At 33.3% G+C, this 20,972-nt stretch overlaps 1 protein-coding gene across 5 annotated transcripts in view; it reads left to right on the forward strand.

Annotated features, from left to right (window-relative positions):
- Positions 1-2,175: 2,175 nt before the first annotated feature.
- LOC128235092 (serine/threonine-protein kinase DCLK1-like) overlaps positions 2,176-20,972 on the forward strand; it is a 52,872-nt gene continuing 34,075 nt past the window's right edge. For 2 of the 5 annotated variants that reach the window (XM_052949816.1, XM_052949817.1), the window contains exons 1-3: positions 9,549-9,731; positions 11,506-11,991; positions 15,492-15,509. In XM_052949816.1, the coding sequence (XP_052805776.1) occupies positions 11,604-11,991; positions 15,492-15,509 (406 nt within the window). In that variant the 5' untranslated portion in view covers positions 9,549-9,731; positions 11,506-11,603. Of the gene's footprint in view, positions 2,249-9,548; positions 9,732-11,505; positions 11,992-15,491; positions 15,510-20,972 lie in introns of those variants that run through there. The other 3 variants (XM_052949815.1, XM_052949814.1, XM_052949818.1) reach the window with 3 other exon arrangements.

Raw genomic sequence — 20,972 nt, forward strand, 5'->3', positions numbered from 1 at the left:
TCGTGTTGCCAACCACAAAAGATTAACAAATATATACCATATACTTACGCTATACAAACTCCCAACTATTGGCGCTTACACATTTTCCTTTATAAATTGTCCAAACAATTAAGTTGCAATCTCACAGATATACCGTTTTTCCAACTTTTTTTTATTTTTTGTCTTGGAATTATTCAAATTTTGCGTAAATATATCTGCAAACCAATGATAAAAGACTGCTGACAAAAGATCAGATCGCAGATGTTAATATTCCCATTCCAAATTAATGTTTAATTGCTTAAACCGTTTCTAACGGTTTAAGAAAAATGCATTAAACATCAATTTTGGAGCGGATATATGAAAAACTGCGATCTGATCTTTTGTCAGCAGTCATTTATAACTGGTTTGCTCGTTCCAAGACAAAAAATAAAACAGTTGTCAAAACGTTCAATCTGTGAGAGTGCAGCTTTCAAATGAAAATGAAACATTTAAATTTATACATTAACATCGATGGTTCTACCACAAAGACATTTTCCATACTAAAAATAAAAAAAAAAGTTTAGCATGTGTTTGATAAAAAAACAACATAATTATAACACAGCTCTATTTTTGACGCAAACACTGTAACTTTTGTCCATGACTAATACACCGATAACGATATTCGCCTGAAAATGTACTATTGTCGACTAGGGTAGCAAGACCCATATAACTCAGGTTTAAAAATGATGGATTATCATTCGGAGCTCCTCGGCCATTTTATCGAAAACAACCTCGGATGTATTTGGACGGTTTACATACTCAAAAAGTGGTACGTTTAAGTCCGCTGCAAGTAGATCGCGTAGTAATTTTATTTAGCAGTTTAACTTTGTGACATTACTCTTGGGATTCTTAAATATGTTTGCAATAATACAATTTAATGGCAATCAATTTAAACTTAGATCAATAAATACAACTCTAAAACACTACATTTATTTATGATATAATTTAAATTTTTACGAACTACTTCAACTGATGTACCTGCATACATCCGAGGTTTTTTGTCATGGCCGAGGAGTTCCGAATGGTTGGATTATTTGTTTCCCATTGACTGAGGCAATGTCAAAGAGAATTTGCGTTAAGCGACATTTAGCTAGTATCTTTTGAGCCTTCGAAAAAACAACAACAACACACAGAGCTTTTAAAAATCAAATTAAAGCAAGAAAACCTACAAACATTTGTGTATCTAACATCATATTTTAATAAATTAAGAACCAAATATTAACAGTAAGCAAGGTCAGTTTATTAATTTATGCAAACTTGCGTCTATAAGCTTTTCATTGCCAGATATAGCTGTATATATCTCAAAATATGTTGAATTAAGGAAACCATACGGGTTTTTTTCGACATCTGTTTTTGTTCCTGTATGGTAGATAGGTTCGAAAACTGAAATTCGACGTGAAATAATCAATTTTTGGTTGGGCAATTCGAGAAAAAAGGAGGAGCGTTTGAACCCGTTCATGGTGCTCTTGTTGATTAAATGAATTATGTTATCCTATCGGCATGGTACTAACTCTTACGTACTAACTTGGAGTGCTTTTGGTCCAACTGACATTAGCATCATATCTTACCTATACATATTCGTTTAATACATTCCTATGCGCCATATTTTTACAAACAGAAATACCACGTGAACTTTTAGGGATACCCAGGTGGAATATTTGATTTGATGCTTTGATTGCATCGTCGGTATAATTTAAAGTGCATTAATTAAGTTATATAAGAGTGTGTTTGCATCAAACTTAGACATCCCGTTTGAAAAGGTTTAGTTTGGAGTTAAATGTTAAGTATACGGTATATAGAAATGAGGAACATTAGAGTGACCTAAATGTTGCATTTATATATATGAAAATGGTTTTGATGTTCAAAAGTTTGATAGGATGTAAATACAATCATGATGTATGTGTTCTTTGAAGATTAAACTGTTCATTTCATCCGGCAACCAACACGTGCGTTTTACAATTTTAGTACAGCTCTTCTTGTTCTGATAAATAGGATGATTTTATCCTGAGCTCTCCATATATTGACAAATTGGATGATATATCTAGATCAACATATCAAAATAGAATAAATAATGATAGTTTCATGTAGCCTTCATTTGGAAAAAGGCCAGAAGTTATCGGAATTTTCCCCTCTCGGGGCCTCAATGTTTGACAGAACAACAAGATGGCGGACGATAAAACACAGATCCCGTAAATTGGATATTTTCGTGCCAATTAATGGACATAAAATGGTTTGTTGTCATGTTAAATCAATTCATTTTAATAAATAATGTAGTATTTTTGCTAAATAGCATAAGTCTCAAGCGAATTAACTTGTTGACTTTGAGAAAACATTCATTAACTTTGTATCTGGGGCTATTGTTTTCATAGGATACGAAATTTGGTAAGGTGTAAATTGAGTTTTTATCGCTGTCGAGCAGTTTACAATATTCACAGAATATGTTTTTAAATATCGAAAATCAATTAATGAAGCATGCATATGCATAGTTTGTGTATTAGTTTGCAGATTACATAAGTTTTCACTGTTGTTATCTAGTTATTTTCTTGTTTTAAATATTTCCTAGCCTTAATTAGTTAATTCCTAGACTAAAATAATAGACATTCAAACAATAGGACATGTAATGGAATGAAAAATTTGTTATTTTTACGAAACAAGATGAGAATTGAACTAGATACTGCATGAAAAATTGAAAAACACTTCATATCTGGTTGACTGTACTCAGTTCAGAGCCGGGATGTTCGTCATAACTCAACGATGTTTTGATATATTGGTCTCATATTATACCAGTGTGCAGATATATCTTACTTGCATCAAATTGCATTACCAATTTTATGAAAGAAAAGCTTGACCACCTACCTTTCCTGATCAAAATATCCGTTGACAGTACCCTCATCAGAACTTTGAAGAACAATAATGAAGGCACTTAATTGAGATGCTTTATTAAACTCGTGTTGCAGTGATAAAAAATAATAACCACTTCCACAAAGCCTGGGACAAGTAAACATTCTGGCAGGCAAATTTTAACTACATGTATAATCGGTCTGTGCTCTCAAAATAATAATAAAAAAGATTTTTCTTTGAAATAAACAAAATAGAAAATATGTTAAAAACATTCACAGCTAGCACTTTCATGGAGCTGTCGGTAGAATTAATGACATAGTTAGTATTATTATACCTCACTTCAAAAGAACATATAGTAAAAACGCCAGGGCAATATTTTCGACCATCACCCCGCACTATCACCCTCTGACGTCATGAAATTGATAATACGCATACAAATACGCCGCCATGTTGGATTTGTATGTGAAAAATTATGATTAATATAAAACTGGCATTGCAACCTTAAAATGCACTAATTATAAAACCTCACTTCTATAGAACATATGAAATTGGCAATACGATATGAATACGGGATTTACTGATAGTATTTTACTTAAAGTCTGTATCACCTGAGCGCTTTGTTTATCAGCCGACAATTCTTGCCAAAATGGCAGCAAGATTCGCAGCTGTCAGTGAAAATGGTATTTATAGTCTTTAAAGTACTACAGTTTTTGTTCGGTATAATAAAATAGATATTGACTGCCTTGAGGGTGACAGTGCATATTGTCAACCTTCGGAAAACTTCGCCTCGGTCGACAGTATTTACCTCAGGTTGACAATATGCACTGTCACCCTCAAGGCAGTCAATATTTATATAATACTGACTGGTTAAAAATATGACTGAAACTAGATTACTCCCCAAAACAACCAGACATTCAACACTTCCCCAAAATTTCAGACGAAGTCCCAAATGCAAACAGTTTCCTCTCCATTTTTACTGTGCTCTGAGAAAGACATTCAAGCAAGACATTTGTTTTCTCCAGGCATATCTAAGAAACCAAAGTATGACTCCTCATATAAAATATAAATCAAATGGAACTGCACCTGATTTCTTTCAAGATACAGCTTATTAGTGAAAAAAAGTCCCTTCAGAGTGTTTGCCTATTTCAGGAATTTCCGAGAAAAAATCAGATTTTTGTAAAAGAGGAATGCACTTCAAAATGTTGTTGGATAGATATTTGAATCAATACAATTTGCCTAAATTGCCGATCATCTGTCAGTTATATTTGTTTGTATAACTATCATGAAAAACATTTTTGCTAAAAAAAAATCTACAAAATTACCAGTTGACCCCATTCAAGGGAAATTGCAATACACCTTAGATTAAACTCATTTCATCAAATAATTGTCATGAAACTTGATCTTTTTTGTTTCACTGCTCATAGAACCCAGTTGAACTTACGCTTTAGATAGAACAATGAAATTCCAAAGCGTGTAAATCAAAACAAAAGAATAGTAAAAAAGACTATTATTGAAATATTTGTAACAAAAACCCTAGCTTGTTAACCTGAAAGTTTTTCAGTTGGCAAAATAATACTTTTTTTGATACTTAAGACTGTGCCAAAGAAAAAAAGGAAGATAATTCAAGGCTTTTTCCGCAAATGGTATATATTTTTTTATTGCAGCTGGGTTAAGACCTATATATGCATGGCGCATCAGACCCATGCTGTATCAGACCTGGTGTATCAGACCCATGGTGTATCAGACTCATGGTGTATCAGAGCCATGGTGTATCAGAACCATGGTTTATCAGACCAATGGTGTATCAGACCAATGGTGTATCAGGCCCATGGTGTATCAGACCCATGGTGTATCAGACCCATGGTGTATCAGACACACAGTGTATCAGACCCATGGTGTATCAGACCCAGGGTGTATCAGACCCATGGTGTATCAAACCTGGTGTACAGACCCATGGTGTATCAAACCTGGTGTACAGACCCATGGTGTATCAAACCTGGTGTATCAGACCCATGGTGTATCAGACCCATGGTGTATCAGACCCATGGCGTATCAAAACTGGTGCATCAGACACATGGTGCATCACACCCTTGGTGTATCAGACCCATGGTGTATCAGACACATGGTGTATAAGACCCATGGTGTATCGAACCTGGTGCATCAGACCCATGGTGTATCAGACCCATGGTGTATCAAACCTGGTGCATCAGACTCATGGTGCATCAGACACATGGTGTATCAAACCTGATGTATCAGACCCATGGTGTATCAGACCCATGGTGCATCAGACTCATGGTGTATCAAACCTGGTGTATCAGACCCATGGTGTATCAGACCAATGGTGCATCAGACACAGGGTGTATCAGACCCAGGGTGTATCAGACACATGGTGTATCAGACCCATGGGGTATCAGACACATGGTGTATCGAACCTGGTGCATCAGACACATGGTGTATCAGACCCATGGTGTATCAGACTCATGGTGTATCAGACCCATGGTGCATCAGACTCATGGTGTATCAGACCCATGGTGTATCAGACACATGGTGTATCAGACACAGGGTGTATCAGACACATGGTGTATCAAAACTGGTGTATCAGACCCATGGTGTATCAGACCCATGGTGTATAAGACACAGGGTGTATCAGACCCATGGTGTATCAGACCCATGGTGCATCAGACACAGGGTGTATCAGACCCATGGTGTATCAGACTCATGGTGCATCAGACCCATGGTGTATCAGACCCATGGTGTATAAGACACAGGGTGTATCAGACCCATGGTGTATCAGACCCATGGTGCATCAGACACAGGGTGTATCAGACCCATGGTGTATCAGACTCATGGTGCATCAGACCCATGGTGTATCAGACCCATGGTGTATCAGACCCAGGGTGCATCAGACCCTTGGTGTATCAGACCCATGGTGTATCAGACCCATGGTGTATCAGACCCATGGTGTATCAGACCCATGGTGCATCACACCCATGGTGTATCAGACACATGGTGTATCAGACCCATGGTGTATCTGACCCATGGTGTATCAGACCCATGGTGTATCAAACCTGGTGCATCAGACCCATGGTGTATCAGACACATGGTGCATCAGACCCTTGGTGTATCAGACCCATGGTGTATCAGACCCATGGTGTATCAGACCCATGATGAATTCAATCTAGTGTGTATCAGATCCACATGTTATTGTCTGGCCACATATTTTCTTTAGAATACAAATAGTCTAAAACCGGAGAAAATTTGAATCATTCTCAATACTCAATTCTTATTGGTCTACAAATCATTGCTCAAAAAGGCTAAAGGCTAATAAGGCTCATGGTACAGAGTTCAATAAAACCGTCGTGCCTTCAATGTCCAATAAATTTAAAGATTAAGTTAGACCTGGTGTCCTTGTGTTAAGCAAATATTTACTGATTCAATATACAAAGGCATGGTGAAGTATTTAACTAATATCACTATGTACAAAACATTCATCTTGTCTTGTGCCTCATTATAAATTCTGTATCATTGGGCCACAGTAACAAATAGGTTTTTTGGCGTTGCCTACCCGCATATTGAATTGTTTGTGTGTGTGTGTTTTCTTTTGTGATCCTTTTATTCTTTTATGGAAAATGAAAGATAAAAAAAAATGACCGCCTGTAAAGCAATTTTTATTTTTTCAGAGTCACAAGTATTTCGTGAGTCCGTCAGAAACATCAAACACATTATTTGTTATTTGTTGCCTTGGGGTATGTTACATAACGGGACTTTAAGATGTATAACCAGTAATTTTTGTTTACTCTTGGAAGTATAAGCTTTATAAGTTTGAAAAGTAAAAAACGCTTCAAGGTGCTGGGTATTTGAAAATAATTTACAATTTAATTGTAAGTGGTCGTGTAGCCGGACATGCAACTTCAGGGACTCAACTTTGAATACAAAATATATGAAGTTAAAATTTTGTTAATTACGTATATAAGTGTATGTGGAAGGAAATTTTGATGCAATCTGATGTGAAGTATTTGTAAAAATAAAAAAAAATATATTTACATAAATGCATTATCTTGGACAAGAATAAATGGGGAATGGGAACATGTTAGTTGTGCCCCCTACCCCCTCCTCCTCCTTAAACCGCAAATGATTTAGTTTTATTCTTTTACCATAATGATGGGCGGATTGTTCGGAACTTTGCTCATATTCTCATTGTTAGCTTTCAAATTGTTACAGGAAAATTAATATAGATACACCTCCTCTGCGAAAAATGTTTAAGAATTTTCTTCAGTTCTGGAATAATTCATTTCTAGAACTTCATGAATTCTTCAAGAATCCCCCTTAGTCAATGATTGTAATCTCTACTGTATTTAACAAGATTTAAGACAACTGTTTCAGCTGTACTTTGCATCTAAATAATTCATGTTTATAAAAGTTAACAAAGATGCTGTTCACACTGTTCATTTTAACAAAGTTCTGAACAATCTCACAATTACTTACTTAAATTATTGACAGAATTTCTGTTTGTTTCTGAGCAATTCAAGAGCATCAGTGGATTTATTCTTTGCCTGTGCAATGTAATTTTAAACCGTAATATACCTATAATAGGCACAAACAGGTTGACATTTATTGCGATGTCCCACGACGGCTTTAATAATCACAATAATGATGTATAGATTTTTCCAGCTAGGAAACGGTGTGCCTGGCAGAAGTAATCCTTTTGTCGATAGTTTTACGGTGTGATTGTTTGACGTTTTAAATCTTCAAGATAAATTATAAGATTGACATCGTCAAACGAGATTGATACTTATATAGCGTTGAGGGTGTCGTTATCAAAGAAAAGTGCTATCAGCTTATGATAGAAGTACAATTACTTAACTTACTAGATGAAAAAGAATGTATGTGCCAATCATTGAAATTAGACTTTTGGATGAACAAGCCCGAATTCATATACCATAGCTTGGCATAATTTTTTTTAACAAGGCCTGCTATATAAAATTCAGAATTTGAGCAAGCCTGGAAGACATTTTTCCAGTGCAGGGCTTGTGGGCTTGTGTTAATTTCAACCACTGATGTGCCACTTTTGTGCTTGAAAATTTGTCCATATCAATTTTCTTATAATTTAAAGTATTGGGTAATACGCTGATATTACTTAACTCAATACACTGAACAATTTCAAGTCAGTTTTTTTATTTATCAAATGTTGAATTGAATGTAATTGTGTAAGATATTTTGTATAAAAAAATACATTTTTTACGTATTAAATTGCCTTTTTAAGAATGAAATTTAGAACATTTATTTAAAAAATAAGTTTCTGTAAATCAATTAATTTCCTCATTTGAACTGCATTTTAAAATACATTGTATGAAAACACAGTGTTTGGTTAATCATGATAATCATGAAGGAATTTCAAGAAGATAATAATTAAAGAGGTTCTTCCATATAGGCCCATTTTTAGCCCTGCAAATTTGCCAAATGAGAAAACTGTGCTTGAAATCTATGCAATCAGTCTTACAGATAAGATGTACCAATGTAAATGATTATTATATTGCACCAGTCAGTTGTAACCATGGCTGCAATAATTTTCGAATTGCTGGTAAAATCCCCGCCAAATGCCCCGCACCCCATGGACTTTAGGAAAGGCCCATTCCCGGCTTTTTTTTTTGACGCGAAGACAAAACCGCCGCATTCCACTGGCACGGCAGGACCATTACTTAAAAACATGGCCCATTTCCCCAGCTTTCCTCGGTATACCCCGGACCTGGGGGAACGTGAAAACAATTGACTGGTGCATTACTGCATGACATTTAAAATGAATTGGGTATCTAGCATGATCAATGAGTATTTCAAGTTTCTATCATCCCATCATTTTTATTTTAATTGTCTATCAATAATGAACTGTCTTTTATATAATAGGTTGATATTACTGATTGAGGAAACAATATCAGGTTACTTCATGATATGGGCAAGTTTGCATCTATAAAAGATATGATGATCATATAGCATCGTATCTACTAAGGAATCAATGAAAAGCATTTAAACTTAAACACCGAGTTCTCCTTTTATTTCTGGTTTGCTTCCGGAAAATGATAGGCCAATAACGGAAACAGAAATCTTTTTTTACCTTTAAACCCTTCAATTAAGAATATAGTATACTTAATCAGGTTCACCAAGCTTAAGACAATAGCGATTCCAATTTCAGTTCAAATGAGTTGAGTGAATCGATTTTTCTAGATTATAATTAACATTTATTTTGTTTATTTTGAATTTTATCAAACTTAATAAGCCCCATTGAATATACTTATTAATGAATTTTCTTAAGATTTTTTTCTCACTCCTACATGAAATCGATGAGCAAATTTACTTCATTATCATTTCTAAAGTCATCTTCCGTAAAAGGTTTTGCACGAGGGCATTTAATTTGATCATCTGTTGTATGCTTCTAGTCGGTCATAGGATTATCTGAATATTTGCGTAAAACTATCGACACTACTTCTTGTTCGATTATTGATCTGAAGTTTATGTATATATATATCTATCTGGCAGTAAGTGTTTGTTAACCCCAAATTTATAACAAGCTTACAAAGGTTTCAATAGCCAATATGCCTTAGTTCTTAAATGATTTCAAATTATAATGCGATACATTAGCAAATTGTTTAAAACTTCTGCGATTTTAACAAATGATACGATAAGAAGTTTGTTTGTGATTGAGACACTAAAATATTATGGACGGAAGAATCAATTAGCTACATCATGGAGTAATATGGTGATATGGGATACAAAAATTAAGGCCAATAACGTTTAAAAAACTTGGGTAGGAATTTAATCTATTTTTGTCTATCGGAATTAAAAGCGTTGACCATGTAAACCTTGTGGTCGTTTGAAAGGTAAGATCAAGGGATTATTACATTACATAAATAATCAGGTTATGTAGCACAGATAATTTATTTAGTAATTATAAATAACTGCAGTTCCATTTTAAAGATAGAAATTGTAGAAATATATTAGTTTAAATGCATCATTTAATTATAATTTCACTCGTTTATTTGACTTAATGGTCAAAACAAAAAAAGCATATGGTTTGTGTACATATAAAAAATATTAGTTTTTATAAATGGGGTTTTCAATTAACCTAAGCTATGTCAGTGTACACAAATTCCCCATTGAAAAAGCGCCAAAATATTGCTAATATTTCTTTATCTGTACTGTGACAAATCATATGTTGTTTTTTATCATTAAAGTTAAACAGAATAATAAAAATCCATACAATAATGGATTGGGGTTGGATCCATGTTTTTTATAACCTTAAATTGGGATTTTTATTTTCATATTTGGGAAAAACATATGATTTTGCATTGGGAAGGGGTAGGGGTATTTTGCATTGGGAAGGGGTAGGGGTATTTTGCATTGGAAAGGGGTAGGGGTATTTTGCATTGGAAAGGGGTAGGGGAATTTTGCATTGGAAAGGGGTAGGGGTATTTTGCATTGGAAAGGGGTAGGGGTATTTTGCATTGGGAAGGGTATTTTGAAATCAGAGGGGGTATTTTGCATTGGGAAGGGGAAGGGGTATTTGGCATTGGGAAGGGTATTTTGCAATCAGAAAGGGTATTTTGCATTGGGAAGGGTATTTTGCAATCAGATGGGGGTATATTGCTATTGGAAGGAGTATAACGTCTATTTTGCAGTACTAAACAATGAATTTGACATACACAGAAATAATTGTTCAATAAAGAAATAATAAACAAAAACTAATATAAAGTGGTTGAAGGAATCAATCTCTCACAAAAGGGGTAGCTTATCTTCAAAAAGGTCTGATCTGTAGGTCTGGTTGTGTACTTTCATGCAGACGACCATTTCCGTCAGTTTACAGGGAAGCATTAGCTTTAGGAACATGCAATTCCTTTTACCCAAACTTGAAACATTGTAAATGAGCCGTGACACATGAGTTTTGGCCTTGCTTTTCTGATTTTATTTGATATTTGAATTTATTGATATTTCTGGAGGCAATGCTGAACATTTCAAGATTATGTCGGATATAGTGTTGAAGATATGGCCTTACATGCAAGACAATGTGAAGTGAGTTTCGTCTGCTTACTTTTTTGCTTCTAAAATTTATGTCACGCATATGATGTATTGAGCAAAAGAACTTGATTGAAACATCACAAAGCGGCTCAAATAAACAGACCTCCCAGTCAGCCCACAAATATTGAATGGATATCATCCTTTCAATGTTTGTCGGCTGAATTGTTGGTCACTTAAAAAACATGGTGGTGAAGTCGATATTTTCATGCAACAAATGGGCGAAGTCTGGAAATTTTAGGTAACGACTTTGCCCAAGTAGCCCCCTCACGAGAGCCCTGCTATAATGCAAGGAGGTCCTCAGTGGTCTGTACTATTTCTGAATTCGTATGAGGATGAAGTAAATTATTTCACCATTATTGTAAAGTAAATACAGTTGAAACTCGCTATGTCAAACTCTGTTATCTCGATATTCCGGTTATGTCAAACTTTTAAAAAATATTTGAGGTTTAGTAAGACAATTGTGTGGTATGTTGGTTATATCAAATGTTTGTTATCTTGCAATTTTCCCCGATGTCCCAACAATTTTGACAAAGCCAGTTTTTACTGTAAATTTAAACAAAGTCTTTTGTTTATTTTCAGTTGCCATGGTGACAGATAGACAAGATCCAAGTATAATCAGCATCGTCGCTCAGCGTACTTTTCATTGCTGATAACGGGAACATCTTAAAACCGCTTCAATGACGGAAACAATGCATCGGCGGGCCTTCAACTTTAACACAGTATCGCAGGCCCATAGAGATGTCGTTGACGATCGATACCGTGATTTGCGGCGCCCTAGGAAAGTGCGGTTCTTCGTTAATGGGGATCGTTACTTTAAGGGGAAAAAGTTGTACATAACTCCGCACAGATACTTTAATTTCAACGACTTGTTGAATGATCTTACGGGTAAATTGCCATCTAATCTCAGCTTGCCGTACGGGGTACGACAGATCTTTACTCCAAGTAGCGGACATCGTGTTGTGGATATAGAGGATCTCCAAGATGGGCGCTCGTACGTGTGCGCTGGCTTTGAGGGCTATAAACCCATCAAATATGGGAAGGCAGAGCTCGAACCGTGGTCTTTAGGTGAGATATAAGTACTATATCGGAGCATGTTTATGCATACATGTGATATTATTTATTTCATCGAAACTCACTTTTCTCATGATCCATAATAAACTTATATATACTTTGTAATTGAATGATGAATTTGATACGAAAAACACTTAATTCCAGATATGTACAAAATATATGTATGGGCATATATATATATTCTTTGATAGAATTGGTAAAACGAGGGAAGTCTAAAATTAGAAGGCTTGTGTCATAAAGCCAGACTTTCTGAGTAAACATTTATGTGAGAAGTGAGCTTTAAGGATGCAATAAAGATTTTCACATCCTTAATTATTCAATAATTATATAATAAATATTATAGAATATGTAGCAAATATTTCATTTTCATGTTTATTTCTTTGAACATCTGTTTTGTTTTAGTTTTTTTCTTTTTCCTACAGTTTTTTTTTCCATTTTTCTCACAATTTTGCAACATTTAATGTAAGTTAAGTTGTTCAAGACCATTTTATTGAAAGAAATACTGGCATTTGAGGTTATGTATTAAGTAAATATAATTGTTTCATTTAACTAGATGGAAGTTTTTAAACTCCAGGACAATTAGTGATTTGGAATATATATAGTTATAAAATACACACCAAACCCTTGGCACTTAATGTATGTATTTCAAATATTAATACAAAGAAATTCAGGATTAAATGGCTTTCAGTGATTTGAAAACATGGGGTTCAAGTTCATAGGAAGTGATCAATTATGCACTAAAATATCAATTCCAAAATTGAATGATCTTCTCTCTCGGCCTAAAAACTAAAAAAATAGATTTGTTTCTGGTAACCCAACCACACCTCTTTATTTACCACCAACTCATTTTTTGGGGCCAAAAATGGAAATAGAAAAAAATGCAAAAGAAATGAGGTATACCCAATTTTTTTCATCTGAATATATGGCAGTTGCTAATTTCACAACTAGATTTTTTTCAGCTTCAAACTGTGCATAATTTCTTTTTTCAATATCTCAATGAAAATTTTCAACAACAGTTGTTTAACATGCATTATTAAAAAACAAAACAAACTACCGAGCCATATCTTTTTGGTCTTGTTACAAGAAACAAACCCTTTTCTCTAGGCCTTATGATTTATCTTTTGATGGCATTCAAGTCACAAGTGAAACATGAATTTTCAAGATAACTACTTACAAAAATGACAGAAAAATTTAAAATTTAATTTAAATTTTATGCATTTGACTTCCTTTTTAACAATTGTATTGATTTCTATTTGATATGTTTCAAATTAGGTAGATCATTCAGAGTGATTATTTTTAAGTGAATAATTTATCATAACTTAAGACTAACTTAAAGAACTCTTGAAAAGGAAACTTTTATATATACAGACATAAGACTTTAATTAAAGCAAATAACACATCAAAGATCACAAAACACACAAGATTAAAACTTGAAACTTTGTAATGGTTGCAAAAATACTTTTTATCAAAAATATTATTTTTTGCATTAGGCCGTAGGGTTGTCTAAATTAGTTGAGGTTTTGTTAACCTGTTATTTTATTGCAAATATCTGAAGCTAGGATACCATTAGAGATGCCACCTCACATATTTGCAAATCTATACTGCAATAAAAACCTTCTTAAAAGAGTTAAACCCATCAAGAACCATGCAGATAGATTAGTGATTATATTGTCAATAACTTGTCTAAATTTCAAGCACTCTTATGTTTTTATGGCTTAGAAAATTGCATCTTAAAACTTGAAATGGATTCAGATTTTCACAAATAATTATTTCCCTTGATGAGTGCATATCTAAAACTTCAAAAAATCAGGAGTTAGTTCCCTTGATGAGCACAAATCAACAACTAAACATATCAGGAGTTAGTTCCCTTGATGAGCACAAATCAACTACTAAACATATCAGGAGTTAGTTCCCTTGATGAGCACAAATCAACAACTAAACATATCAGGAGTTAGTTCCCTTGATGAACACAAATCAACTACTTAAAAAAATCAGGACTTGAGGCCCTTGATGAGCACAAATCAAATACAAGAAAAATCTTAAGTTGCAATCTCTTAATGAGAACATATCAGCTACTCAAAATTCGGGAGTTCCTTCCCTTGATGAGCTGATATTTTAAGATCAAACGAATCAGAATTATGTCCCTTGATGAGCGTAAGGTTTACACATATTTGAAGTTAATATATCCATTATTTAAATGAAATACATAGCCAAGATCTACTTAAAATTTCGCCATAACTGGTAACATTTCTGGTACTGATGTTTAAAATTGTGAAACTTGACATTAATGTTTAAAAATATGTTAAATTATGCACTCATCTATAAAGTGACTTGTATTACTTTGTTATTTTTTGCCAAAAGCATAAAAGGTTTATGAGTTATGGCCCTTGGTGAAAAATAATAAAATTATCTTTAAGGCAATCATACCAAATGATTGTTGGTACCTGGCTTAGTCATCACTCTTGTTCTTAATTATACTTAACATACAGTCGAACCCTGTTGACTTGAACTCCCAGGGACCGGCAACATTACCTCGAGCCTCTGTGTATTGAAAATGCTTAGCTTCAATATAAAGAAATCGGTCCTTACATCCAGTTCAGGTCAAGGAGGAATTCGAGCAAAGCAAGTTCAAGCCATCTGGGTTTGACTGTAAATAAAAAAAATACAAACAGCTATTTAGTATTGCCTGACAATGAACTGAAAATCATTTAAAAAATAAATTGGTTCTTTTCAATAATTTTCTCAGCTTAACTTAACGAATTCCCATCTCGATAAATGCAAACACGCAATTAGGTAAAAATCATAAGGAAGCCATATTGCCTAAAAAAATGAAATGGGTCAGGGTTAAATTTTACCTAAAATTTACTTAATGCCCAATGTCAAATAATTGCACTATTTCAGCTTTGTATCAATGTTTGCTTACCTAGATAAGGTTTCAATAATGAATGTGGCATTAATATATCTTGCTAGGATTTGTAGATATCTTCATGCCTTTGTTGGGTGCCTGCTAATGGGGATTACCAGATTATTGCCCCCTTTGAAGGATACTGAACGTGGTGTAATGGTAATAAGGAAAGTCTGTGAAGTTAAGATATGCATATATGATACTTATATCAATAATTTATCATAAATCAATTTTAGAGGGTGGTATATTAATTTATATCAGTAATAAATTAAAGATTTATTTTCAGGAGAATTGATATCTTAATCTTTCAAAAAAATGGTATAAAAAAAAGTTGTAACTCATAATCTTCAATGATAAAATAACAATCAATATTCTAGATGAATTATTATATTTAAGTGTGTCATGAAAATTCCAAAATAATATACAATAAATTATTACATTTCAGCTTTTATTACAAAATTCATTTTATGGGCAACTGTATTTGAACTTGTTACTTATAATGATAATTATTATTTGCTTTAATGTTAAACTTAATTATACTAATAATTTCAATCGGGAACTTATTAACATGGTATTATTATTTTTTTAGCATTTACAGATTTAGCAAGTAAGGAATTATTCAGATGCTTAAATTTTCAACATGCACGCAGACTTTTTTGCTTTTGCAAGATAAAAATCACTGTGCTTGCAGGAGAGTTGTTATTTCACCGAAAATCACTGAAAATAAATTATTTTTTTCATTATAATTGAATAACATAAGTATATTTTTATAAATGTATATTTCCTAGCATTTCATTGATCAGAAATATGATTCATGCAGAAATACATATGAGTTTACCTTTCGTAAAGAGGTTCAGGGGAGATATCAATTGTAAACAAAATTCAGGGGAGATAACCATTTTGAAGAATTCTGATGAGATAACCAATGTTAAAAGAAATTCAGGGAGAAAACCATTATTATAAAGGATATTTAGGGGGAATAAATATTGAAATGGAAATTAATAGAAAAGTACAATTTATGACATTAATGGGAGATTACCGGCCATTTTATAGGAAATTCAGAAAGATTGCTCTTGTGAAGGAAATAGAGGTGAGATTACTATGTGTTGCAGGTTTTCAGGGGGTGGGGGTGGGGGAATAAGCATTGTTATGGAAATTAAGGGGAGATAATCATTGTAAAGCAAACTCAGGGGAGATTTTCATAGTAATGGAAATTCAGGAGGAAATTTAGGAAAGCTAAACCATTGCAATGATAATTCAGGGGAGATAACTACTTGTACCAGGATTTCAGGAGAGATAGCTATTACATATAGAATTTGAGGGAAGATAACAATTCTTAAAGACATTAAGAGAGGATACTGTTATAATGGGCATTAGAAAGAGATTATTAATGTGAAAATAAACATTGTTATGGAAATTTAGGGGAAGAATACTGAATAAAAACATTCCGAGGGTAAATAAAGAAACTTAAGAGGAGAATATCACTTGTTTTAAAGGGACTGTACACCAGATTTGCACCAAAAAAAATCTGAAACGAATCTCAGGACAATTATTTAGTAAAATGTTTTACTCTTTGATATCATAATTGTAAAAAAAATACCAAAATGCAAAAAAAAAATCGAGTCGGAGACCGGGTTCGAACCGGGGTAGCCAAAATTGCAGTCCAGTGTTATATCCACTGTGCTACGAATGCTTACCCTTAACGGTTGGAATAGTTCAGTTGTATACCTAACTTGGTAATATCACGTGATAACATCGACTAGCCAATCATGCATAAGGGATGAATTCTATTAGGTAGACATACCTAGTAATCTTTTTTAATGGAAAAATACCAAAAAACTGCGAAAAATAAATTAACTGTTAACTATGTGGTACTTCAGTTAGTAAGTTTCAATGCATTGTACACATTGATACCAAGTTTATGTCAGTTTTCGACAATTTTCTTTTTTTTTGCTATTTCATCATACAGAGTACAGCCCCCTTTAAGGGAATATTGGGGAGTGTATGATTGTCAGTCCAAATCAGGGGAGTTAATCAAATCCAGTGAAGATTTTACGATTATTAAAGTTATTCATTGAAGTTTATCATTATGAAGAAAACTGGCATAAAGGAGTAATAATTAAATTACTATTGGGAAGGAGTTTTAACGTTATTTTTGCAAATTTTCAAGCATGAAACGGACATATTTCTTTGGATGGAGAAATGCAGAACTTTTATTGTTAAAAGCTTTGTCATTCAAAAACCAGCAACTATTTAATTGTGGTTTTCCCACCATATTTCTGTCTATCTGTCCATAAAACATGGCTTCTTTAAGTATCCAATTTAATTCAACAATAAAACACATAGTTATACCAACTATATGCGTTTCTATGGAGGGTTTCTATAAATTCTGAAGAAAGTTGGAGTGGTCCTATAGCAGTATTACTGGAAGGTTAACATTATTACCTACTGTGATCTTGTCTTAAAAACATGTTTCTTGTTGGTTTAATTAAAGTATCTTATGGACCATTCTCAGCACCCCAGCGTATCATAACCTATATTTAAATTGGCTATGGAAACTTCGTAAATCATGAATATTTATAAGCTTTTCCGACCAATTAAATAGGCAATAATAAAAGGAAAGAATCTCCTTTGTTAAGAGCTTTTGGCATATTTAACAATATCCAGTCTAAAACGATTTGTAAACCGTGACCTCATTTGATTATTTCGAACGCAGATTACATCCGTAACTTCTCGGCCATTTCAGCACTGCATAAGGTGTGTCCCATGCGACCAATCAAGCGTCTGGATTTCACCTTTTTAATTATTCATGAGTATGAGATTTTTACAGCTGATTTGCCCAGGGTATCATATAGGTTATGATAGGCTGGGGTGCCGAGGATGCTTGAAACTTCAGTGAGCCTAGTACGGCAATAATGTTAAATATTGATGCCTGGTGACTTCATGTAATTTTGGTATAAACTTTGAAAGGGTTGCATTGCCGACTGATTATGAATGTATTAAATAAATGACCGAAAAAATCGATCAAATTATTGCAGTATGAATTTTTATATGACCGTTTTAAAAAGGGGAAGTTTTATAGTTTATACCTACAGCGTACAGGTGGATGGGCTGGCAGCGCCCTGTATGTCTAATCTACTCAATAACTTTCGAAGTCTTTGTCCAAATACCATCGACTTTAGTCAGAATGAGTATGAGCATTATATCTTGGATAATTTTTATTACCAGCCATGACGCTCGAGTAGCTGGAGAGTTATCGCCCATTTATTATAGAAAGTACCGCGAATTCTCTTGTCCTGCAATCAATAACTTTGGAGAATAAAAATTTAGTTTCAATGTGTATTGGCAAAATCTCGGAAAAGTTTGGTACAAGTTATATGGCTGTAACAATTAGTAGCTCAATAAGTTATCTAGAGTATATTATACAATCACACAATTCCACATAGGATGCCTTAATGCTGCACTCTCACAGATTTACAGTTTTTACAACTTTAAAAAAAAAAAAAAAAAAGAGCAAATTTTTGCGTATATAGCTGCAAACCAATGATATAAGAATGCTGACTAAAGAATCAGATAAGAATTTTTCATATTTCTGTCCGAAAATTAATGTTTTTTGGCTAACGGTTTAAGAAAAATGCATAAAACATCAATTTTTGAACTTAGATATAAAATGCTGTGATCTGATTTTTTGTCAGCAGTATAATATAACTGGTTTCCATGCACTTCGCAAAAAATGGCTCGTTCCAAAACAAAAAAATAAAAAAGTTGTCAAAACGTTCAGTCTGTGAGAGTGCAGCCTTAATGGGTGTCATTTTTTGTTTTAAAGTGTCAAAAATGATTGAAATTTTATCTTCAGAAGATAACTTCAGTACCCTCAATCACTTGAGGTGACGTAGGGTTGCACTCAATTGTAAGCGAAATAACTCGGGTAAAAACTATCATGTAATTTTATTAAAACTGAAAAAATAAAAGGACCATATTTTAGTGCGTTAATTTTATTTATTATTGAAATCATATGTACTTGTAAACATATACCATTTCAGACCTTTAAAATAATTTATTTTATTTAACTTGAACAAATCAACATAGCAAGTGGGAATTAGGTTTCGGACAGGAGTAGATCTCGGACAGGACTAGATTTCGGACATTCATGATTTTTGCCTCATTTTGAAAGTTATTTTCAAGAGTCTGTTAAACATTTTTTTATAGAGTTTGTGAGGCATATTGTTTTTGTTTCATTTGATTTTATTACTGTGTATATTCTTTTTACAAGATATATGACAGACATCACAGAACGTCATATGAGATATGCCAGACATCACTGAACGTCATATAAGATATGTCAGACGTCACCAAACATCACGTTTTGGCATAAAAATAAAGGAGACATATTTTCTGCTAAACAAAATTATTCATAAAGCTCCATACAAAAAGTATATGTTTAAAAATTCAAATATTAAATAGAAAAAAAATCAATAAAATATTTGATGATATCTTTCAAGAAAAGTCCGAGAACTCTTGCAAGCTCTTAATTGTATATCACTTCTATTCTTTTTAGGAACTATTTGCAACCAAGAAGTTTGATTTCAGCTAATCTTGTATATTTCAAACAGAAAAGGAACTGAAGTTTTCTGTTCAGAAAAAAATACCTGATATCACAACAAATCATGAAGGCATCTTGAAAAATCCTCAAAAACTGTCCAAGGTCTACTCCTCCGCTGGTAATTATAATATATGTGTAACACAGAGTTTTCGTTTGTAAATTCTAATATTCTTTATATTCTTAATTTACAAATTATGGTTCCCAAGACAAAATGAATAAAAACGCTTTTAAGCTTAGGAGTATAAAACGTACCTTAATAATAGGCAAGGTTTTATCAAAAATTTGTAGGAATAATTATGTTAAAAAAAAGCCATGTTTTTTCACGTATTTCTGGTTTTGCATCTTTTTTATTTACCGGTAGTGGTACTCTGAGTAGAAAATGCATGTCAAGCATTTGTGGTGTCTTTTGCATTAGAGCATTAGATCTTTCTTGTTTTCTTGCATGAAAAGGAAAAACAATGCAAAATATTATGGTCAAAACTTCCAATTCACAAAATAGCAATAAAAATACTGAAAACTGTAATAACTTTTATCTTTATAAGTGTGTGAAGAATTTAATAGACTTGTTTGATATTTTTTCTGGAAATGTTTTAATTTTATTTTATTTATGTCTGTTTTCAAAGAATAACAAAAACGAACTGTTAAAAAACAGGTATTGTGATAGCCTTTGTGTCATCAGTGTGGATGTGCAAAACGTTTAGCCTAAGCAAAGCATTTAGCACAGCTTAAGCAATGCATTAGCGATACTTTTGCAAAGCTTTTATAGCACACCCAGTTGGCAAAAACTCAAAACCCAAGAATTTACATGAAACATTGTACACAGTAACCCTGGGCACCATTTCAATGAAGGATTTAAGTTCTAACTGTATTTTTCTAGCATACCGGATAGGCATTTTTGGTGAATTCAGCCATACTGGAAAACAATCTGGCACCTCCTATGATTTTAATGAAATATTAAATTATTTCCTGTGACAAAGCAGGGATCGGGGTTATTTATCACATTCAGTGATAGTTCAGGAACTAGTTATAATTCATGAACTATTCATCACATTCATGAAATGTATTCATGCATGGTTCATGCACAAGTCATGAACTGTTCATGAACCTTTGATGAATAATTCATGAACTGTTCGATCATCAACTTCTTATGAAGTTGTTCATGAACTTGAAACTCAAAACTACAAATAAGTTCATGAACTTAAAAGTTCATGAACCAACATTAAGTTCATGAACCTGATTTGTCCAAATTGTCATTCATGAATAGTTCATGAATAGTTCATGTTATTCTCAACAAGGTTAAATGTGCACTGCGACGCAGTACTTTTTATTTCTTTTATCATATACACTAAGCAAGTATAAGTATGATTTTTCAATAGATGATTTCCATAAACATTAACTTAGCAAAAATATAGCTTCAAAACAAAACAAAATAACCCTTAAAAGACTTTAATGAAGGAACTTTATGAC

This window comes from Mya arenaria, chromosome 5 (genome assembly GCF_026914265.1).
Source record: "Mya arenaria isolate MELC-2E11 chromosome 5, ASM2691426v1".
In the NCBI taxonomy this organism is placed as follows: domain Eukaryota; kingdom Metazoa; phylum Mollusca; class Bivalvia; order Myida; family Myidae; genus Mya; species Mya arenaria.